The sequence below is a fragment of the Apium graveolens genome, unplaced genomic scaffold (assembly GCF_009905375.1).
Source record: "Apium graveolens cultivar Ventura unplaced genomic scaffold, ASM990537v1 ctg2880, whole genome shotgun sequence".
Taxonomy (NCBI): domain Eukaryota; kingdom Viridiplantae; phylum Streptophyta; class Magnoliopsida; order Apiales; family Apiaceae; genus Apium; species Apium graveolens.
In genome coordinates, this window is record NW_027417831.1 from 37,541 (window position 1) to 55,993 (window position 18,453).

The window sequence follows — 18,453 nt, forward strand, 5'->3', positions numbered from 1 at the left end:
ACAATGCTTAACAAATTCTGACTTATGTTAAACACAAATAACACATCTTTAATATATTTCATACCTGAAATACTTTCAATTGCCACTGTGCCTTTTTCCTTGACTGCAATATATTCTCCATTTCCAATCCTCACTTTGGAAGCCACTGAAGTGTTCAAATCCTTAAAAAACTCATGATCAAACGTCATACGTCATATGATTAGGACAACCGCTGTCAATCAACCACTTCGCACTTGAATGACTAGTTGCAAAGTAAGATGCTACAAAAAGTTGCTCATTTTCTTCTTCATCTGCCACATCAGCAACTTGAGTAACAATTTTTTGCTCTGCATCCACATTTAGCGCTGTGTTAGTCCTGTAAATTCTTTGATGGTGTCCCATTTTCTTATATTTTTCACAATGTTGATCCGGATTACTCCAACATTTGAGAGGTGGATGACCTTTTCTTTCACGATATTTGCAAGGAGGAAAATCAGATTTTGGTCCCTTACTGGATACATCGAAAAATTCCGCTCCACTCTAACTTTGATCATTTTTCATCCATTTTCCTCCTTGGATTGATTGAACTTTAGCAACTAATGCACTTTCGACATATCCTTCAGACTTGATTAGCCTACGTTGTTCTCGGGCCTGCAAAGCATTCATCATTTCCGCCAAACTAATTTTTGACAAGTCTTTTGCGTTTTCCAATGAAGAAATGGTTGCTTCAAATCTTTCCGGAATAGTAACAAGAATTTTTTGGATTATTCTCGAATCTGGAAATTCAGAACCAAGTAATCTTACTTTATTTGCTATGCTAAGCAGTTTGTCACTATATTCTTTCACGGTCTCTGAATCCTTCATCTTCTGGAGTTCAAACTCTCTGATTAAATTCAGGACTTGCATTCCCTTCATCTTCTCATCTCCCTCGTACTCCTTTATTAGAAATTTCTAAATTTCAAACGCTGACCTAATTGTCATGATCCTAACAAAGATTTCAGCGGACATTGTAGAGAATAAAGTTGCTCTTACCTTTGATTTTCTGGATTTCTTATCCTTACGCCACCTGATCTGCACCATGGTTGGATTGTCAGGTAATTGAGGAAATTCGTATTCCTCTTCCACTACTTCTCATAAATCATTTGTCTCTAGATGGGCCTCCATTCTTACTGCCCAAACATGATAACCTTCACCATTGAAAATTGGTGGTGCTAGTGCAGTAAATGAAGTTTCTAGATTCATGAAAACGATAAAAGTTTCAATTACAGAAGAGGGTTCCTGATACCAATTTGTTGGAGTTATATACAAAAAACTTGGGAACTGATAAATGCATAAGAGAATAACATAATTTCTTTGGAAGGACTTAATTTTATTGAACTGATATAATAAGTATTAATATACCAGAAATTCTAACTGCTATGCTAAAACTAAGGCTGCAGCTTTCTAAACTTCCTGAAACTGTCTACAACTACCTAAACTTCTTGAACAATAATAACTGCTATTAGATTCTGTAACTACTTATTTATAAACACATTTATATAACTAATAGATAAAATAAATATCTGAAAATCCAGCATCACATTCTTCCAGCAGCAGCTAAAGCAAATTTCAACAATACCAAATTTAAAACTCTTCAAATCAGAGTTCTCATTATATTTGACGCTTATCTGTTGAGATACAATGGTCGTACAATATTTCTTACAAGTTACAGGTTACATTTTGATATTCCTAACACATTTGTTGCTTCTCTACGAGAATACACACACTTACAGGTTACAAATTTTACAAATACTAACATTCTAGCACTGGGTATTCCTATTTTTGAACCTCGTCTTGTTATTCATCACACAAATTAGTAATAACACCATCTGAATCGTCAGTTTTCCGGAAACAGGCTCTGAAATTGAGTGTTGTATGTGCTTATGTTCTTGCATTAGCTAATCCACTATGAAAACCCCTTGTCAGTTGTTGTTGTTGCAGACTCACTGAAGGCCTTATTGATTCCAAGACAGCTTTAAAGTTTTGCAACACAATTAGTTTCAAGGCTTTTGGTTCTAAACTTGACCTTTACGGCCTTACCATTCCAAGGCTTTTGGTTCTAAACTTGACCTTTATGGCCTTACCATTTCTTTGGTTTCACTACAAGAAAAATGTCCATAGACATCGATTTTTAGCCGATGTCTATGTTGTTTGGCAACCGATGTTGATGTCGGTGATGTCTATTCTAGACATCGGCCATAACTCGATGTCTTTACTCGCTTAGACATCGTTTCTGGCGAATTTCCTGATGTCCATGCGTTGTTTTTTTACAAAAAATGTTAGAAATAAATAATTTAATAAATAAATTACACCTATTACAACAGATTAAAAAAATAATGAGCTATGTTTTTTGCCACATAGACATCGAATATTTTCATATAGGTGATGTAAAATCAGATATTAAACATCGATTTATTAAGTAAAAGGTGATGTATATGTTGGCACTTAGACATCAGTTTTATCCCAAATAAAGTGATGTCTATGTTTCTTTTAGACTTGAACATGTGAGTCTTTGACATCAGTTTTTTAGGAAAAAGCGATGTACATCAACTTCTTTGACATGAGTTTTTCTTCACTAAAAGTGATGTACAATTACCTTTGAGACATCAGTATTTATATATTAAAGGTGATGTACAATTATTTTTTTAACATCATTATTTATTCATTAAAAGTGATGTACAATCATTTTTTTGACATTAGTATTTATTCATTAAGAGTATTTAAACAATGAACTAACTAAACAAGTATATTCATCAACATAAATATCAAGTATCCACTACCATATGCAAAAAAGGTCAGGTATATATACAACAAATTCAAAAGAATTAATAACTCCAAAATATATTGAATTAAATGAAAGCACCATACACGGGATATAAAATCAAATTAGGGTTCCGATTTGAAAAAAAAACCAATTTAACAAATTAGGGGTTTGATTAAAAAAATCCCAATTTACAAATTTTGTCTTCACCTAGAGAAGACTAGTTCGATTTGAGAATAAAGATGAGATAAGCTTACAAAGCTTAACAACCGAGTTTTAGCTGAATTGGGATGATGAACACAGAGAGATGGTGAGCGGAGGTGAGATGGTGAGAAGAGGTGAGGTGAGATGAGATGGTGAGAAGAGATGGTGAAGTGAGCTGTCGACCTGAAAGTGAACCGGGGAATTGTTTAGTCGAAAGAGAGAGAGGAGTGCTAAGAGAGATGGTGAGGATTTGTTATGTCCGAATAGGGAAAATAATGGGGGAACCAAAATATTGACTAATGAGCGGGGTGAAATTTTGGGATAATGGGTGAAAATTTTGACTAAGGGGGGAAATATAAAGATGGACGCGAATTGAATTTTTTTAGGTAACTTTAGACATTGATTTTAAAATAATTGTTGTCTTCGAATTACAATGACATCAGAAAAATACGGGATGATGTTATAAATCCTTTTAACATCAGTGGCAAACATAACCGATGTCTAATGTGTGATGTCTATTAACATTTTTCTTGTAGTGTTTGTTGATCTACTATGCCAGACGCTGCATTATCCAGTATCCTAGCTTCAAGTGTGAAACTTAACTAGGTTTCTTTTGATAGTTGTTTGGTTAATTAGTTTTTTATTGAACTTTCTTCTCTCCGGTTTGCTTGTTTATTTTTATGACCAGTAAAGGCTAGTATTTGATTTGCAAATCATTTTGTTGTGACTGCTTCTTATTACAATATGCAGCAACTACATATTGAATTGTTATTGATTTGATTTACATATCCACATTTCCATACTACTTCCATCAAACCAAGGGTGGAAGAACATCATGATCAAAGGTAAACCTTCGCCCCGATACCTCAAAAATTCTTCTCCGTATTCCAACATCCCCCACTGTGACTAAATCTTGCATCCTTTCCAAAACATTTATTGTGGATACTGGTATACTACTCAGAGGAGTACTGCTGGACTAGTGGCAAGCCATAGGTTTATTTTAAGTCATGGTCTGCAAGAGCAACTCTGCATGAGTTCATGACTATTGACAGCAAAATTGCTATAGTTTGTAATTAAAGTTGTAATTGCATTTACGAGTGCAACTTAATGATAGAGAACTCAAATGCAGTTTATAAACAAAATAGAAGCTCTACATGAAACTTCTTTCAATCAACTCAGTCACTCTAACTATCATCTACTCCATTTCAAAATTACTAGTACTCAACTACTGTAAAACAAAGCAACCAAAATTCAACTGCCACACTCCTCCCCCCAAAACAACCACTTTCAAATATCCGTAAAAAGGTAAAACCGAAACAGTAAAAGGTAAAAACTATGACAAGTTACAGCTAAATAAACTTGACTGCAGTAACAAAGACTTCATTTCAAACCATCCTTTCACAATTCAAATTGAACCAACTTGTTCAATTTTCTAACACAATCCACAACAAAATTAAATAACTAAATTCTAGTTTTTTTTAATTTCCCAAATGATCATCATCATTAGCAAGATTAAATTGCTCAACAGCATCTCTCATATCATCAAAACTATCACACCCTTGAAGAAACTCCATCACTTTCTTCAACTCACCATCTTCAAAATCATCGATAAATGGCTTGATTCGAATGGCATTATCGGGTTGAAACTCGTACGAATTCGGGTTATCATCAACTAAAACCACCCTTTTCATATCTCTCCCTAATTCCGACAAATCTTTCACAAATTTCCCATCATTTTCTTTACAAGAATCTCGATACAACCGGTGAGATATCACCTTGTTCCGATCAATTTTATCGATCACTAACGACGCGTACTCTTCAATTCCAGCAGTAAACACAACAATCTCATATTTCTTGCTCAGATTCTCCAAAAATTCATCGACAAAGGGGCGCTTCGCCACGAAGAATTCAGTTCTCCGGCCATCAATCGCCGGCCGGACTACAAAATCAAACTTACCCGGAGGAATTTCCGGCGAAGAATGTATGAGGGTCTCATCAAGATCAAGAAACACCGTCTTCCTCTCAGGCGGGATCACCGGCGGTAGTGGTTTTCCGGCGAAAAGTGACCGGCAAATGTCGCTGGCGGCGACTTGTTTCAAAGCACGGTACCCCTTCTTCCGGGGAGATCTTTTCGGGGTTCCAATACGAACAAGCTTAGAAAATATCTTAATAAGGCGACGGTGGCAGGTGGAGATTGATTTATTTATCGAAGCAACGACATTTGATGCCGTGTTTTTTAGAGGGGAATACTGGTTACGGCAGCGCGTGCGATGGCGATTTCGGCAGTCTTTGATGGTTTTTGTTGGGGTTCTTTTAATGCTTCTCGAAACCATTTTTATGAGCTTAAAATTTGCAACACGCTTCGAAAGTGTGTGTTGGGGAGAAGGGGGAGAGAGAGGGAGAGAGAGAGTTTTGAAGATTCAAAATGAGAGAGGGGTTTTGTAAAATATTTTAGGATGCAACGGTCAAATTTGAATGAAAAGAGGGGGAATATTGTACTAAAAGCAGAGAAGGAAGAAGGCCGTTGACAATTTAATGTTATTGTTTGGTTTTAATGTTATTGTTTTTTAATATTTATTAGCTTAAATCCGCACCGATCTGTTAATATTCGATTTATTGTGATTCGGTTCCTTGGTGTGGAGCCATAAAAGAGAGAGCTCGTAGGCCTTACTAAAAAAATTTAAAATTTTATTTTACAATAAAATATTAATTTCAATATATTTATATAAATATAAAATAATTATAAATTTATAACAAAAATAATAAAATAATTAGGAAGGAGTTGTGATCGTAGTAGTTTAGTAGGATAGGTTTTGATAATAGTTTAGTGGGATAAGAAAACTATCTCTAGTAAGTTAGTAGTTTAACATGTGCATTAAAATATAATTTTTTATTTTTTAATAACTAAAATAGGGGGATAACTGTTGAAGTGAAATATATATTATATTATAGTATAAATTTTTAATAACTAAAATAGGGGGATAATCGTTGAATCAAAATATACCCCATTTCGTTTATTATATTATAGTATAAATTGTTAATATCTCATGTAGTTTGGAGAAAGTTAAAATTTTGAAAGATTTTAGGATGGCGTTTTTGTTTAAAATACATTAGTTTTGTCGATACTTAATTTTTTATACGAATTTCCTTTCAGTATTATAAATGAATTCAAGTTAAATGCAAAAAAAAATTTGATGAATTATTTACTTTAATTCTTTACTAGCCTAAAACCCGTGTGATACACGGTTATTTTAAATAAATGTTGTTCCATTATTTTTACTTTAATATTTTATTAGTTATATTTGTTAAAATAGTAAATATGTCTAAATAAGTATACTCGAATATATCTTCCTTATATTATAATAAATATTTATAATAATTAGGTTTTAAAATAAATTAGCTTATAAACTGGAGTTGTAAATGGGTACCGGAAAATATATACCCGACCCAATTAAATAAAACGTGTGTTTAAAATATTTTAAGTTAAATTTACTTAAGTTGTTGATAAGATTCGAAACTGGGACTAATTTATAGAATAACTATTACTATTATATATAATCATAAATTTGATTGAATAAAATTTAACGATTATAATTTAAGCGACCAAAGTACATTTAAATTTATTTAAAATTGATGTGATTTTTTATTAGTTAATTAGCTCGATAGATATTAATGTATTAGTTCTAGTGTTAGTTCGGTAAATCTTGTCACGTCTCACATTTAAAAGGAACAGGACAGTCCGATCAAGACATATATGATCTACATCAACTCAACTCACACAACTTGTATTTTACTTAAAAATGTATGTGTAAATCCATATCTAACTATATAGTTGGATTTTCTAGTTTATTTGAACATGCTTGATTCATGGATCATTTTTAATATTAGATAAATCTTTTTAAATTTTATTCTGAATTTGAAATTTTAAGATATAAAATATGTCATTTAAAATTTTTAATTATATGTTTTGATAATAATACACATACACACACATAAACATACACATACACATACACATACGCACCCGTATAAGTTATTGCTATATTTGCTAGTGTCAGTAACACAAAATGAGTGATACATTAGGTTCGATCAAGATTGCAGAGTGGGCCCCACCTGAGGTCCCCGCATGTGGGGCCCATCTGTGAGGCCCACACAACCTATTGTAACAGTCTATTTTATCTATTGTAACACCAAATTTTTTTAATACACTAGCATATGTAATGTAATACTATATGTAAACATATATTACACTAAAATTAGCAAATATAACAGTTAATTTAAAAAACATTGAAATATATACTCTTTAAAGAACAATCCCATAATCAACAAAACATTAATCAAAGTTGCATACATAAGATGTGACAGCCTCAACCCTGGGGTCTGGGGCTGACGTCACTAAGATATAACAAACCACAAATATAACTACTAATTAAACATTATTATATAAACACAACCCCAAACCAAGATCCGATACAGGTTCAAGTATTATTTAGGTTACAACACAACAACTAACTTATTCCACAACCCGACACTCCAACTTATTACAAGAACTCATCAAACCTCAGGGTCTGATACAAACTACCTCAGATGAGTCGGGATCGGAGGGGGCTGATACTCTATTCTGTCCTGATCTTCTAGACATCTGCAATAAATAAATACAAAACAAGCTGCAAGGGTGAACAATCAATTGCTCAACAACACCACTATATAAATAACAAGTAAAACAGTGTATATAAAACAGTATAGGAACATATATCATAACTCGTTTATGAGAACAATTAAAACAGGTATAAACTGGATATCCAAAACTAGCATGCTCTGTAAAAACAATATCATCAGTTGTGTGCTGTGCATAAATACCAGAGTCCAATTTTAGCATTCTATTTTCTTTTCCAAAACCATTGTCCTATTACAGGACCCCTAAATCATCTGTCCCGTTACGGGGACCACAAAATCATTTGTTCCGTTATGGGAACTACTAAACCAGAATCAGATATGTAATTGGACGAATCCTAGGGACAGCTGATCAGTCCATCCCACCACAAACCTGTTCCGGAACTCAGAGACTAGCTAAGTCTCTGTCACGCTGGACTAAGCGGTTTAAATAGGGCACGCAACCGACTTAGCTACTTACGCAAACCCGCTGGGCCGTTACGGCCTTTTACGCAACCATCCAATATCTGATTCATTTTTATTCAGTTTCCAAAATTAATTATACTTACCACTTTTAAACAGTTATACCACAACACATTTTCCAAAATCTTTCCAGTTTTAATCACAATCTGGAGATACGCATTTTCAGAAGTTACTTTTTCCCCAAAACGTAAGTTAATAAAACATATTTAAATACGGGGGATACATAACTTAAAACGTTCTGTTCCAGTACGTAAATTAAATCAACAATTATTCATATACACTGAACTGTAAAAGATATGTTCAGGGGTACTTGCCTTGCGAAGCTTTACACTAATACTGGCTTGACTTTAATCGACTTTAACTACTGGGTCCTTCGACTTGAACCTACAGATTCGAAACAACCTAGGTTAGACGACCAGTTATGCTTGACATATCCTCGCTAAACACTTTATCTGAACGATAAAATTCCCCGACTCACACTTATATGAATTAATGTAGTACTCGTAGGGTTTTAGGTTTAATAGTACGATTGAAAAAGGATACATGGTTTTATAACATCCGAATTTAGAATTGTAACTCATAAATATATTTCTATAGATAATATACTGATTTTAAAGTATAATTAGATTTTACCAAAATAAAATACCTCCCGAATTTCCAAATAATTTACCGAAAAATCGGGCAGCACCTTATTTAATAATAAGCAATCCGGTCGATATTATATCGACATTAACATAATACAAGCATCAATCTCAATCATCCAAATACCACTTATTTTAATCCCCACTGTTTATACAGTAATAAACACAACTTCAAAAGTATTAATCTTCAATTTTAGCTACGCATATTATTTATTGGCCTAAAACTAAACCAACACCGAAACTACTAACATAAATATTCAACTTCCCAGTTTATTCTACAACAGCCCAACACTCGAACAACTGGAAAGCAACCATTTGGTTCATTCCTACCCAAAAACACCACCCGCCTTGCCATACTCGGCCACCGGCTCGTTGGGTTCATCGCCGGCGGCCGGCTGACCTCCGATCAACCCCAGTTCGCGGGTAAGATCGAGGTCGAGCCTCTGGTTCGACGAAACAACTCTGTATATAAGTGTAGATACCTGGGTGCGGGTAAAAATTAGGGAAGAATAGAACAAAAAAAAATGAAAGAAAGAAGAGGGGTGGAGCGAAGGCGGGATGCGGCGGGGAAGGGAAAGCAGCGACGGGGAAGGGGAAAATAATAATTTTTTTAATAATAATCTGAAAGTAAAAATTTTTGGACACGTGTATGCTAATTTTGAATTGTTTGAACATGTGATAATACCCAGCCTGAGAAATAGACACATAATAGTAGGGGTAATTATAAATTTTTGCAGCCTGGTTTGCCCCGACTTTTGGTTTTGAACGATATAATACGCATGTGAAAATAATCCGATAAATTACCGAAATAATTTCAAAATTCCCAGAATAATTAAAAACTAGTAAAATAAAATTTTCATAATTTTTAAAGTATTTTCGAATAGCTCAACATACCCGCATTTAACGATTCACTATCCGAGCGACACTTAAAATAAATTCAGAAAATCACGGAAATAGTATTAAAATGTTGTAAATATCCCGAGGTTTATAAAAATAAAAATTTTGAAATTTTAAAATAATTTTTGAAATGCAATTTATATCCGCTTTTAACAATTAAACGAATCAACGCGCGGGTAAAATTAATCCCAAAAATTCCCAAAATAATTTTAAAATTCTTGGAATATTCCGAACTTCAATAAATATGAGTTTTATAATTTTTGAATAATTTTAGGATTAAATACAGATTTTTCAAATAAATGCAATCAGAAAATCTTACAAGCTAAATAATTGATGAAATATTGAATTCTATATTTTATAAAATCCCAAAAATAATTATTGAAAATATGAAATCATAAAAACAATCTTAGAGACAGTCCAAATATTTTTGAAAATGAATTTACCATAAAACCACTTTTAAAATCGAAACAAAATTAATAGGGTTTAACAACAATCACATGAATAGTCCAAGCAACCCAACAATCACAGATAAATAATAATAAATAAAGCACAAATATCAAAATCACTATACAATTCCTTATTTAATTAATTACACAATAATTACACATTTAAATATTGCAAAATATACGAGTCGTTATATCCTTCCCTCTTAAAAAGATTTTCTGTCCAGAATCTTAACTAGTTAAACAAGTGAGTATATTTGTCAAGCATATCTGACTCTAACTCCCAGGTAGACTCTCTAATCCTATGGTTTCTCCAAAGTACTTTAACTATAGGGATAATGTAACATCTGAGAAGTATTATGTAATTATTTTTATCAATAAATAATTATTATGTGATTTTATGTGAATTTTGGTGAATTATTTGATAATTGATATTAATATTTGGATGTTTATTTCTGATAAAAATTTAGATATTTTAATTTTTAATTATCCCGAATAAAATATAGAGTGTTTTGGCATTTTTCTGGTAATTTTTGGATTATCATATGATTTTATAAGGATTTATAGAATTAATAATGATTATTTCATGTAATTATAAAAAAATTACTTTTTGGAAACCAGAAATCGTCCCACTTCAATCATTTTTGCGTTTTTACAGCACGAAACTCTTCCGAAAACTCCTTCCTAACCTACTCTAATAATTCCGAACACTTTTCATGTTTTGACTTTTTCAATCTGGAGTACGGTTTGACTTGTACGAGTCCCGGCGTGAAATTTTTGATACGCTAATCATTTTATATATCGATAAGAATCCATATTCTTAAAAGGCGAGACATTACTATCTTATTGTCGTATAAAGTGTTTTATAGGAAGCTCTGTTTTGATAAATATCCAAATCTGGTATTAAAATCGTATCGTCTTTTTAGTTACTTAGCGGCTAGGTAACCTATTTTCGGATCCGACATGTAAGTGTAATTATTGAATGTGATGGGTCTGTCGGTTATGTGTTGTTGTATTATTAATTGTTTGTGATTTATTGGATGCGAAGATTAATTTTATAATTAATTATTGAATTGTAAGGAATTATTTTGTTTTTAAAATAAAATTTTATTGAATATTTATTCTTATAAATGCTAAAAAGATTTTTAAAAAATTATTTTTGTTTCTTTATAATTTTAATTTTTATTTTTAGGAGTTTATAAAATTTAGAAGTTTATATTTTATTGATTATTTATCTCTAAATGATTTTCTGATTGCATTTAATTGTAAAATCAATATTTAATTCCAGAATGCTTTACAAATCACGAAAATTTTACTTTATTAAGTTTGGAATATTTCAAGAATTTTAAAATTTTTCAGAAATGTTTCAAATTAAATTTACCCGCATATTTGTTCGTTAAATCATAAATTGCGAATATGTTTCGTATTTCAAAACATTTTAAAAATACGCGGATCATATCTTAATTGCTTCGGAGTATTTATAAAATTTAAAAATTATGAAAATTTTATAACTTTAGCTTTTAGTTAGTTCAAGAATTTTAATATTTGTTTAGTTCTCTTTCAGAATAATTTCAGTTGCAATTCAGTTTATTAAATTGTAAATTTCGCTACAGAATGATAAGAAAATAATAATAAAAACCTAATCCCCCCACCTCCTGTCCTGTGTCACTTCCGCCGCCTCTCTCTCTCGGATTGTCTCTCTCAAATCTCTCTCTCATTTTTTTTCTTCTTTCTTCTCTACATCTCTCTCACAATCTCCCTCTGCTTTCCTCCATCTTCTCCCCTCTGTTCCGCCGGAATTGGTAAGTTCACCGGATTCTTTCTCCTCCGGCTATGTCCCTATTTTCCGATTGATTTCTTCGATTCTGTGGTGACTGCTTATTGTTGATATATATATATATACATGCGTGTATGTTTGGTGTCAGCCTTATTTTTGTTGTTCCTGACGTTGCCGCCTCTCAGAAATTTCCGAGAGGTATGGTGGCGCGTGCGGTTGTGTTGTGTGCGTATGCGAATGTGTGTGTGTGAGTCAGGTGTGTGTGTGTGTGGCAGAAGTGATGATTATTTTTCTGTGCTGCGTTTTCCGGCCAGTTTTTCCGGCTGGTCTCTGTTGGTTGCGTTTGTGGCCCGTACTGTGATGTTGTTCTTGGTTTGGAAATTTGAAGATTGAATTTTTATTATTTTTTACAGAAAAGAAAATATTATAATTGATTAATATTCATGAAATTAATTAATTACTTATTCTCGTGCAGGAATTAGTAAAAAAATTAATCAGTGAAATTCGTAAGGAAACCCGGAATTAATCGGGCACCGACGAATTTTACCGCCGTCGGCGAGCCGACAGTGGACGGTGATGATTTTAATATGAGTCCTACATTAATTAATTAAATAAATTAGTTCATGATATTAATTTTGAAACACAAATTTTGAATAACAATAATAAATAATTGAAATCTCATTGGTGTTTGGGAATTGTAAATTGTAGTTGTGGATTGTTGTTGTTGTGTGATTGACGTCGAATTGTTTCGACGGGTAGGCCGATAAACAAAGGAGACGCTGCCCGATTTTTGGGAAACTGATTCCGAAAATACGGGAGTGTAACCCGCAATTATCGGAGACGTCGAATAACCATATATATAATTATATTATATGAACTTAAGTGCGACTGAGACAAAATAATGTATAAATAATCGATTGACCTGTTTTTCAAAACGACGAATATACGTACTTTCCGAAAATGAATACCGACTGAGTTTCGAAAATGTGAACCATAATTGCTATGTGTATTTCAATAATACATATAAATACGAGTGGGGTTATGAAATCGTGCGGGTAGAAGTGATAGCGATTTGATGTTAAGCTTAAGCGATTATCTGAATTAGGATATTTTAACCCTATAGGTACTAGACGGAAAACCCGAATATCGACATCGGACTAGGAATGATCTAGTAATTAGACATCGGGATAAACGAAGTTCCAATCGAAGGGCATGAGGATTGGGATCGTATCCAGAATGGGATAGTAGTTTGACGCTAAGGCCGAACGTTCAAGTCGAACCAAAGTCAACTAATAATAGCGATTAAAGCTTATTGATGCAAGTATTCCTGAACTTTCTTTTAAAATACTGCAATTATTTCTTTGTTCCTATTCTAAGTTTAGAATAGTTAAATGTTTATATTTTGCTGTAATTACTCTTATTATGCATGTTCCTTACATATTTGTTCCTATAATTCGATTGCTCTCTTGAGCAAATACCCATTCTTTCGGGTTATTTGCGAACCCTGAATTGGGATGTTTTGAATTCAAAATGATTTGACATCAAATCACTCTACGGGTTGGATGTTTATTGTGAGGGCCAGTGATGAGCTGGATTCTATGGGCCGGAGGTGGACCGGACCCTTGGGCGATAGAGCCTTAGTACCTGAATGGATCTATACGGTTGGGTATAGATCTACACTGTATCCTGACTGATCAGCAGGATATAAGTGTGAACTAGTGTCCAGTCTAATTTGTTGTTGATCGCCATTAACGACATTCTCTCTCAAAAAGTTTTATGATTTCAAAACCGGACAAAACCCTGATTCTGGAGAAGAATTTGGGAATCGCTTGTCACTTTTGGACTTATAGTTGAAGGCTGGTGACAGCCAACGTTTATTCGCTCAACTCACTCAAATAAATAGAATTATTTAAAATTGTTTTAAGATTTTTCCCGGAAGTTTTTCCTTTGGTATTAATGCTTGAAACTCAAATTATATACTTGCTGGGCATTTTTAGCTCACTCTTGCTTTGTAAATTCTTATTCCTGCCAGAAACAGATAAGGATAAAAGTGAATAGCTTTGATAGACAGCAGAAGTTAGAGAAATCTCCGCTGCGAGAGGTTGAAGAAGTTAGACGAATATGACAGGAGCATTAGGAAAAAGGTATTTTCATTTGTATTCTAGTTATTGTAAGTTGTAGAAGGTTAGATTCTTGTTTCATACCATAACCTGTAAACGATTCGGATTCAAGGGGTTAATTGAATATTCTTTTATTTTATGTAAAGATTATTTAGTGACACTCTTGACCCCGGATTTGGGTTGTTACAGATAAACTTATTTCTAGGTACACACTCCTTATGATCTAATATCTGGATTGGCTTCTCCACATAGGACAAATCCAATTGAAGCTCGATTGGTTCATACTTGATTACTTGATTTGAATCAGGGATATACGACTTTAACATGGATACGTGGAACACATTATGGATATGCTGCAATTGTGGCGGTAACGCTATCTCGTACGCGACTTTTCCTATTTGCTTCAAGACTTCAAAAGGCCCTATATATCTAGGGCTAAGCTTACCTTTCTGTCCAAATCGAATTAACCTTTTCCATGGTGATACCTTCAACAATACCAGTGACCCTATCTCAAATTCATATCCTTTCGATGTAAATATGTATTCTTTCTCTGTCTATTCTGGGCGGCTTCCAATCTTTTCCGAATCAATGCCACTGCATCTCTAGTCTGTTGCACTAATTCAGGCCCTAACACTTTCTTTTCTCCTACCTCATCCCAATACAATGGTGATCTGCACTTACATCCATATAAGGCTTCATAAGGTGGCATTCCAAGGCTAGCATGATAGTTGTTGTTATAAGAAAACTCAATCAACGGTAGATGATCATCCCAGTTTCCCTTGAAATCCAAAGCACACACCCTTAACATATCTTCTATGGTCTGAATCGTTCTCTCACTTTGGCCATCTATCTGAGGATGGTAAGTAGTGCTCATATTTAACTTAGTTCCTAAACACTCTTGAAATTTGGTCCAAAATCTTGAGTTGAATTTTGGGTCTCAGTCTGATACAATGGATACATGAACTCTATGCTTGGTTACTATTTCATCCAAATACATTTTAACCAACTTTTCCAAAGAATATCTCTCGTTGATAGGGAGGAAATGTGCTGACTTGGTCAATTTGTCGATGATTACCCGGATAGCATCATGATTCGACTTTGTCTTTGGCAATCCTACCACAAAATCCATTACAATTTCTTCCCATTTCCACTGTGGAATCTCCAAAGGCTGCAACAGTCCACTGGGCTTTGGATGTTCTGCCTTTACCATTTGACACACGTGACATTTGCTAACCCAATCCGCAATTTCCTTTTTCATTCCTGGCCACCAGAAGTTCTTCTTTAAGTCTTGATACATTTTGGTACTCCCAGATGAATAGAGAATCTGTAATTATGAGCTTCCCGCAAGACCTCATTCTTCAATTCGATTACATTGGGGATCCATATTCTTAAGGAAAATCTGGACATACCTTTGTTGTCCTTTTGATTACAAACTTCTTCTCCCATCAAATTATCCAATCCTTTGTTCATAACTTCCTCTTGACATTTCCTTATTCTTTCCATCAATTTGGCTGAAAAGTGATTTCATATAAATGTTCTTTGTTAGTTGCTGGCACTAGAACTTCAATTTCCAGCCTTTCCAATTCCCTTGCGAGTTCTTCAGAAACTTTGATTTCATTTAATCTTTCCTTCCTACTTAAGGCATCTGCTACCACATTAGCTTTGCCCAGATGATAGTTGATTGAACAATCGTAATCTTTGATCAGCTCCAACCATCTTCGTTGTCTCATATTTAAGTCCTTCTGGGTAAATATATACTTTAAGCTTTTGTGATCCATGTAGATGTCGCACTTCTCTCTGTACAAGTAATGCCTCCATAGCTTCAATGCAAATACTATTGCTGCTAATTCTAAATCATGCATCAGATATTTCTGCTCATGGGGTTTCAACTGCCTGGACGCATACGCAATAACCTTATCATGTTGCATTAATACACAACCTAATCCTTTCAGAGAAGCGTCATTGTAGATCACGAAATTCCCTATTTTATCTGGTAATGCTAACACAAGTGCTGTCACCAATCTTTTCTTCAATTCCTGGAAACTTTCTTCACATTTCTCGGTCCAAACAAACTTCTCATTTTTCCTGGTCAGCTTGGTCAATGGAGTTGCAATCTTGGCAAAGTCTTTGACAAATCTTCGATAGTAGCCTGCTAATCCAAGAAAACTTCTAATTTGTGTCGGATTATTTGGCTGTTCCCATCTGGATACAGCTTCAATTTTCATGGGATCTACTTTAATACCATCCCTACCCACTATATGACCTAAAAACTGAACTTCATCCAACCAAAATTCGTATTTTGAAAACTTAGCGTACAACTGCTTTTCCCTCAGCCTTTGCAGAGCAATCCTTAGGTGTTCGGCATGGTCGTCTTTGGTCTTTGAATAGATGAGGATGTCATCAATAAATACAATAACAAACTTATCCAAGTACTCCTTGTACACCCGATTCATTAAATCCATAAAAGCTACTTGTGCATTAGTCAATCCAAACGACATCACTAGGAACTCATAATGGCCATACCTGGTCATAATGCAGTCTTCGGTATATCTTTAGGCTTAATCTTCAGCTGGTGATAACCCGATTTTAAATCAATCTTCGAAAGACAACACGCCCCTTTAAGCTGATCAAACAGGTTATCAATCCTTGGTAGAGGATACTTATTCTTGATGGTTAACTTATTTAATTCCTGATAATCGATACACAACCTCATGCTTCCGTCCTTCTTCTTCACAAATAACACTGGTGCGCCCCAAGGGGATACACTTGGTCTAATTACCCCTTTATCCAAAAGTTCCTGAAGTTGTTTAGCTAATTCCTTCATCTTTACTGGGGCCATACAATAGAAAGCCTTTAAAACTGGTTCCGCCCCTGGGATTAGGTCAATAGAGAACTCAATCTCACGGGTCGGGTGATAGTCATGGCAACTCATCTGGAAAAACATCTGAAAATTCACTAACTACTGGAATCTCATCCACACTAGGTGCCTTTTTCTCAGTGTCCACAACATGGGCTAAGTACGCCTCACATCCTTGTCTCAACAGTTTTCTTGCTTCCAATATTGAGAGAAATTTCTTTTCCTGTTTTTGTCCTTGGTAGGTTATTCTGATATTATCTTCTGTATACAACAAAACCTTCTTTTTCTTACAATCAATATTTTCCTTATGCTGGGACAACCAATCCATTCCTAGAATTACATCAAATTCTCCTAACTTAAAGGGTATTAAGTCCACCAAAAATGAATGCCCGTTGATATCCTATTTGACACTTAGAAAAAAATTGGCTTACTGAAACTTTATCCTGATTGGCCACTTCTATGGTCAAGGGCTCAGCTAAATCTTCCAACATTAAATCCAGATTACTTACACATTCTTTAGATATGAAGGATTTAGACGCTCCCGAAGCAAACAAAACTTTAACAGGTACAGAATTAAGAGAAAGCGTACCTGCCACTACATCCGAATCCTGAGTATTAGATCTTTTGGTCATCTTGAAGGTTCTGGCTCTTGTTGTGTTGTTTGCCGGTCCTTGAGATGCACCACCTCCTACGTTGCCCTGAGCAGTGACCTTACAATTTCTGGAAATATGTCTAACCTTACCGCACTTAAAGCAAGTAACTCCGGGGTTCCCTGAATTACACTCTGACGTATAATGACCTTTTTTATCACACTTAAAACACTAAACATCCTATCTACATTGACCACTATGCCTCTTACCGCATGACTGTTAGGTCACACACACTGTAGAGGGGGTGAATACAGTGTATAATACAATCAAATCGAACTTTAATATCTTAAGTAACTGAAAACAAACTTTATTGAAACAATAAACTCTGTTACAGTATGGAACTCTTACCTCTCAGTGATGAACAAATATCACGAGAGCTACTAGGGTTACAATGAATAATCTTCTCAAATATGATAACACTCATAGTGTAAACCCTATGTCTGTGTTTATATACTACACAGTTACAAGATAATCGCTAATTGATATGGAATATAATTCTGCTTCCTAAAATATATCAATCAGATATCTTTTCATCCAAGTATTCCATTCTTCACGGAACTCCTTCTTCATGCATATCTCTTCTTATGTTTATCTTGATCTTCTTTCCTTTAATCAGCTACTGTCCTTATCTGATCGTCCTTCAGTACTTAAGTTCTGATATCTAACTTCTGATGATTATCTCCTGATAATATAAGTACTGATATCCTTAAGTCCTGACTTCCAGTATAAGTACTGATCAACAGTTAAGTATTGATTTGTCCTGTTAAGTAAGATCTAAAATCTAAACATAAATTATATTAGCCATGAAATTATCAAATATATCTAACAATCTCCCCCAACTTGTAAATTAGCATAATATACAAGTTTAACAGATATTTGATGATGTCAAAAATATTAAGTACAAATACATGAGAATTAGACTAGATAACTACAACTTACAGTCCTTAAA

At 34.1% G+C, this 18,453-nt stretch overlaps 2 protein-coding genes across 2 annotated transcripts; both read right to left on the reverse strand.

Moving 5' to 3' along the window:
• Positions 1–519: 519 nt before the first annotated feature.
• On the reverse strand, positions 520–1,059 carry LOC141700749 (uncharacterized). The gene is made up of 2 exons (XM_074504442.1): positions 1,012–1,059; positions 520–915 (listed from the first exon to the last, which is right to left on the reverse strand). Exons 1-2 carry the CDS (start codon positions 1,057–1,059, stop codon positions 520–522), a joined length of 444 nt encoding a protein of 147 aa, XP_074360543.1.
• Positions 1,060–4,111: 3,052 nt separating this feature from the next.
• LOC141700752 (uncharacterized) lies at positions 4,112–5,459 on the reverse strand. The gene has a single exon (XM_074504446.1). It carries the CDS (start codon positions 5,314–5,316, stop codon positions 4,462–4,464), a length of 855 nt encoding a protein of 284 aa, XP_074360547.1. The 5' UTR covers positions 5,317–5,459; the 3' UTR covers positions 4,112–4,461.
• Between the last annotated feature and the right edge of the window lie 12,994 nt (positions 5,460–18,453).

Bases quoted from the DNA above. Each gene is read 5' to 3' on its own strand.
- LOC141700749 (XM_074504442.1), bottom strand. From the start codon at position 1,059: ATGGTGCAGATCAGGTGGCGTAAGGATAAGAAATCCAGAAAATCAAAG. The intron at 916-1,011 runs GTAAGAGCAACT...TTTCTAATAAAG, and splicing joins AGAAATCCAGAAAATCAAAG to GAGTACGAGGGAGATGAGAA.
- LOC141700752 (XM_074504446.1), bottom strand. From the start codon at position 5,316: ATGGTTTCGAGAAGCATTAAAAGAACCCCAACAAAAACCATCAAAGAC.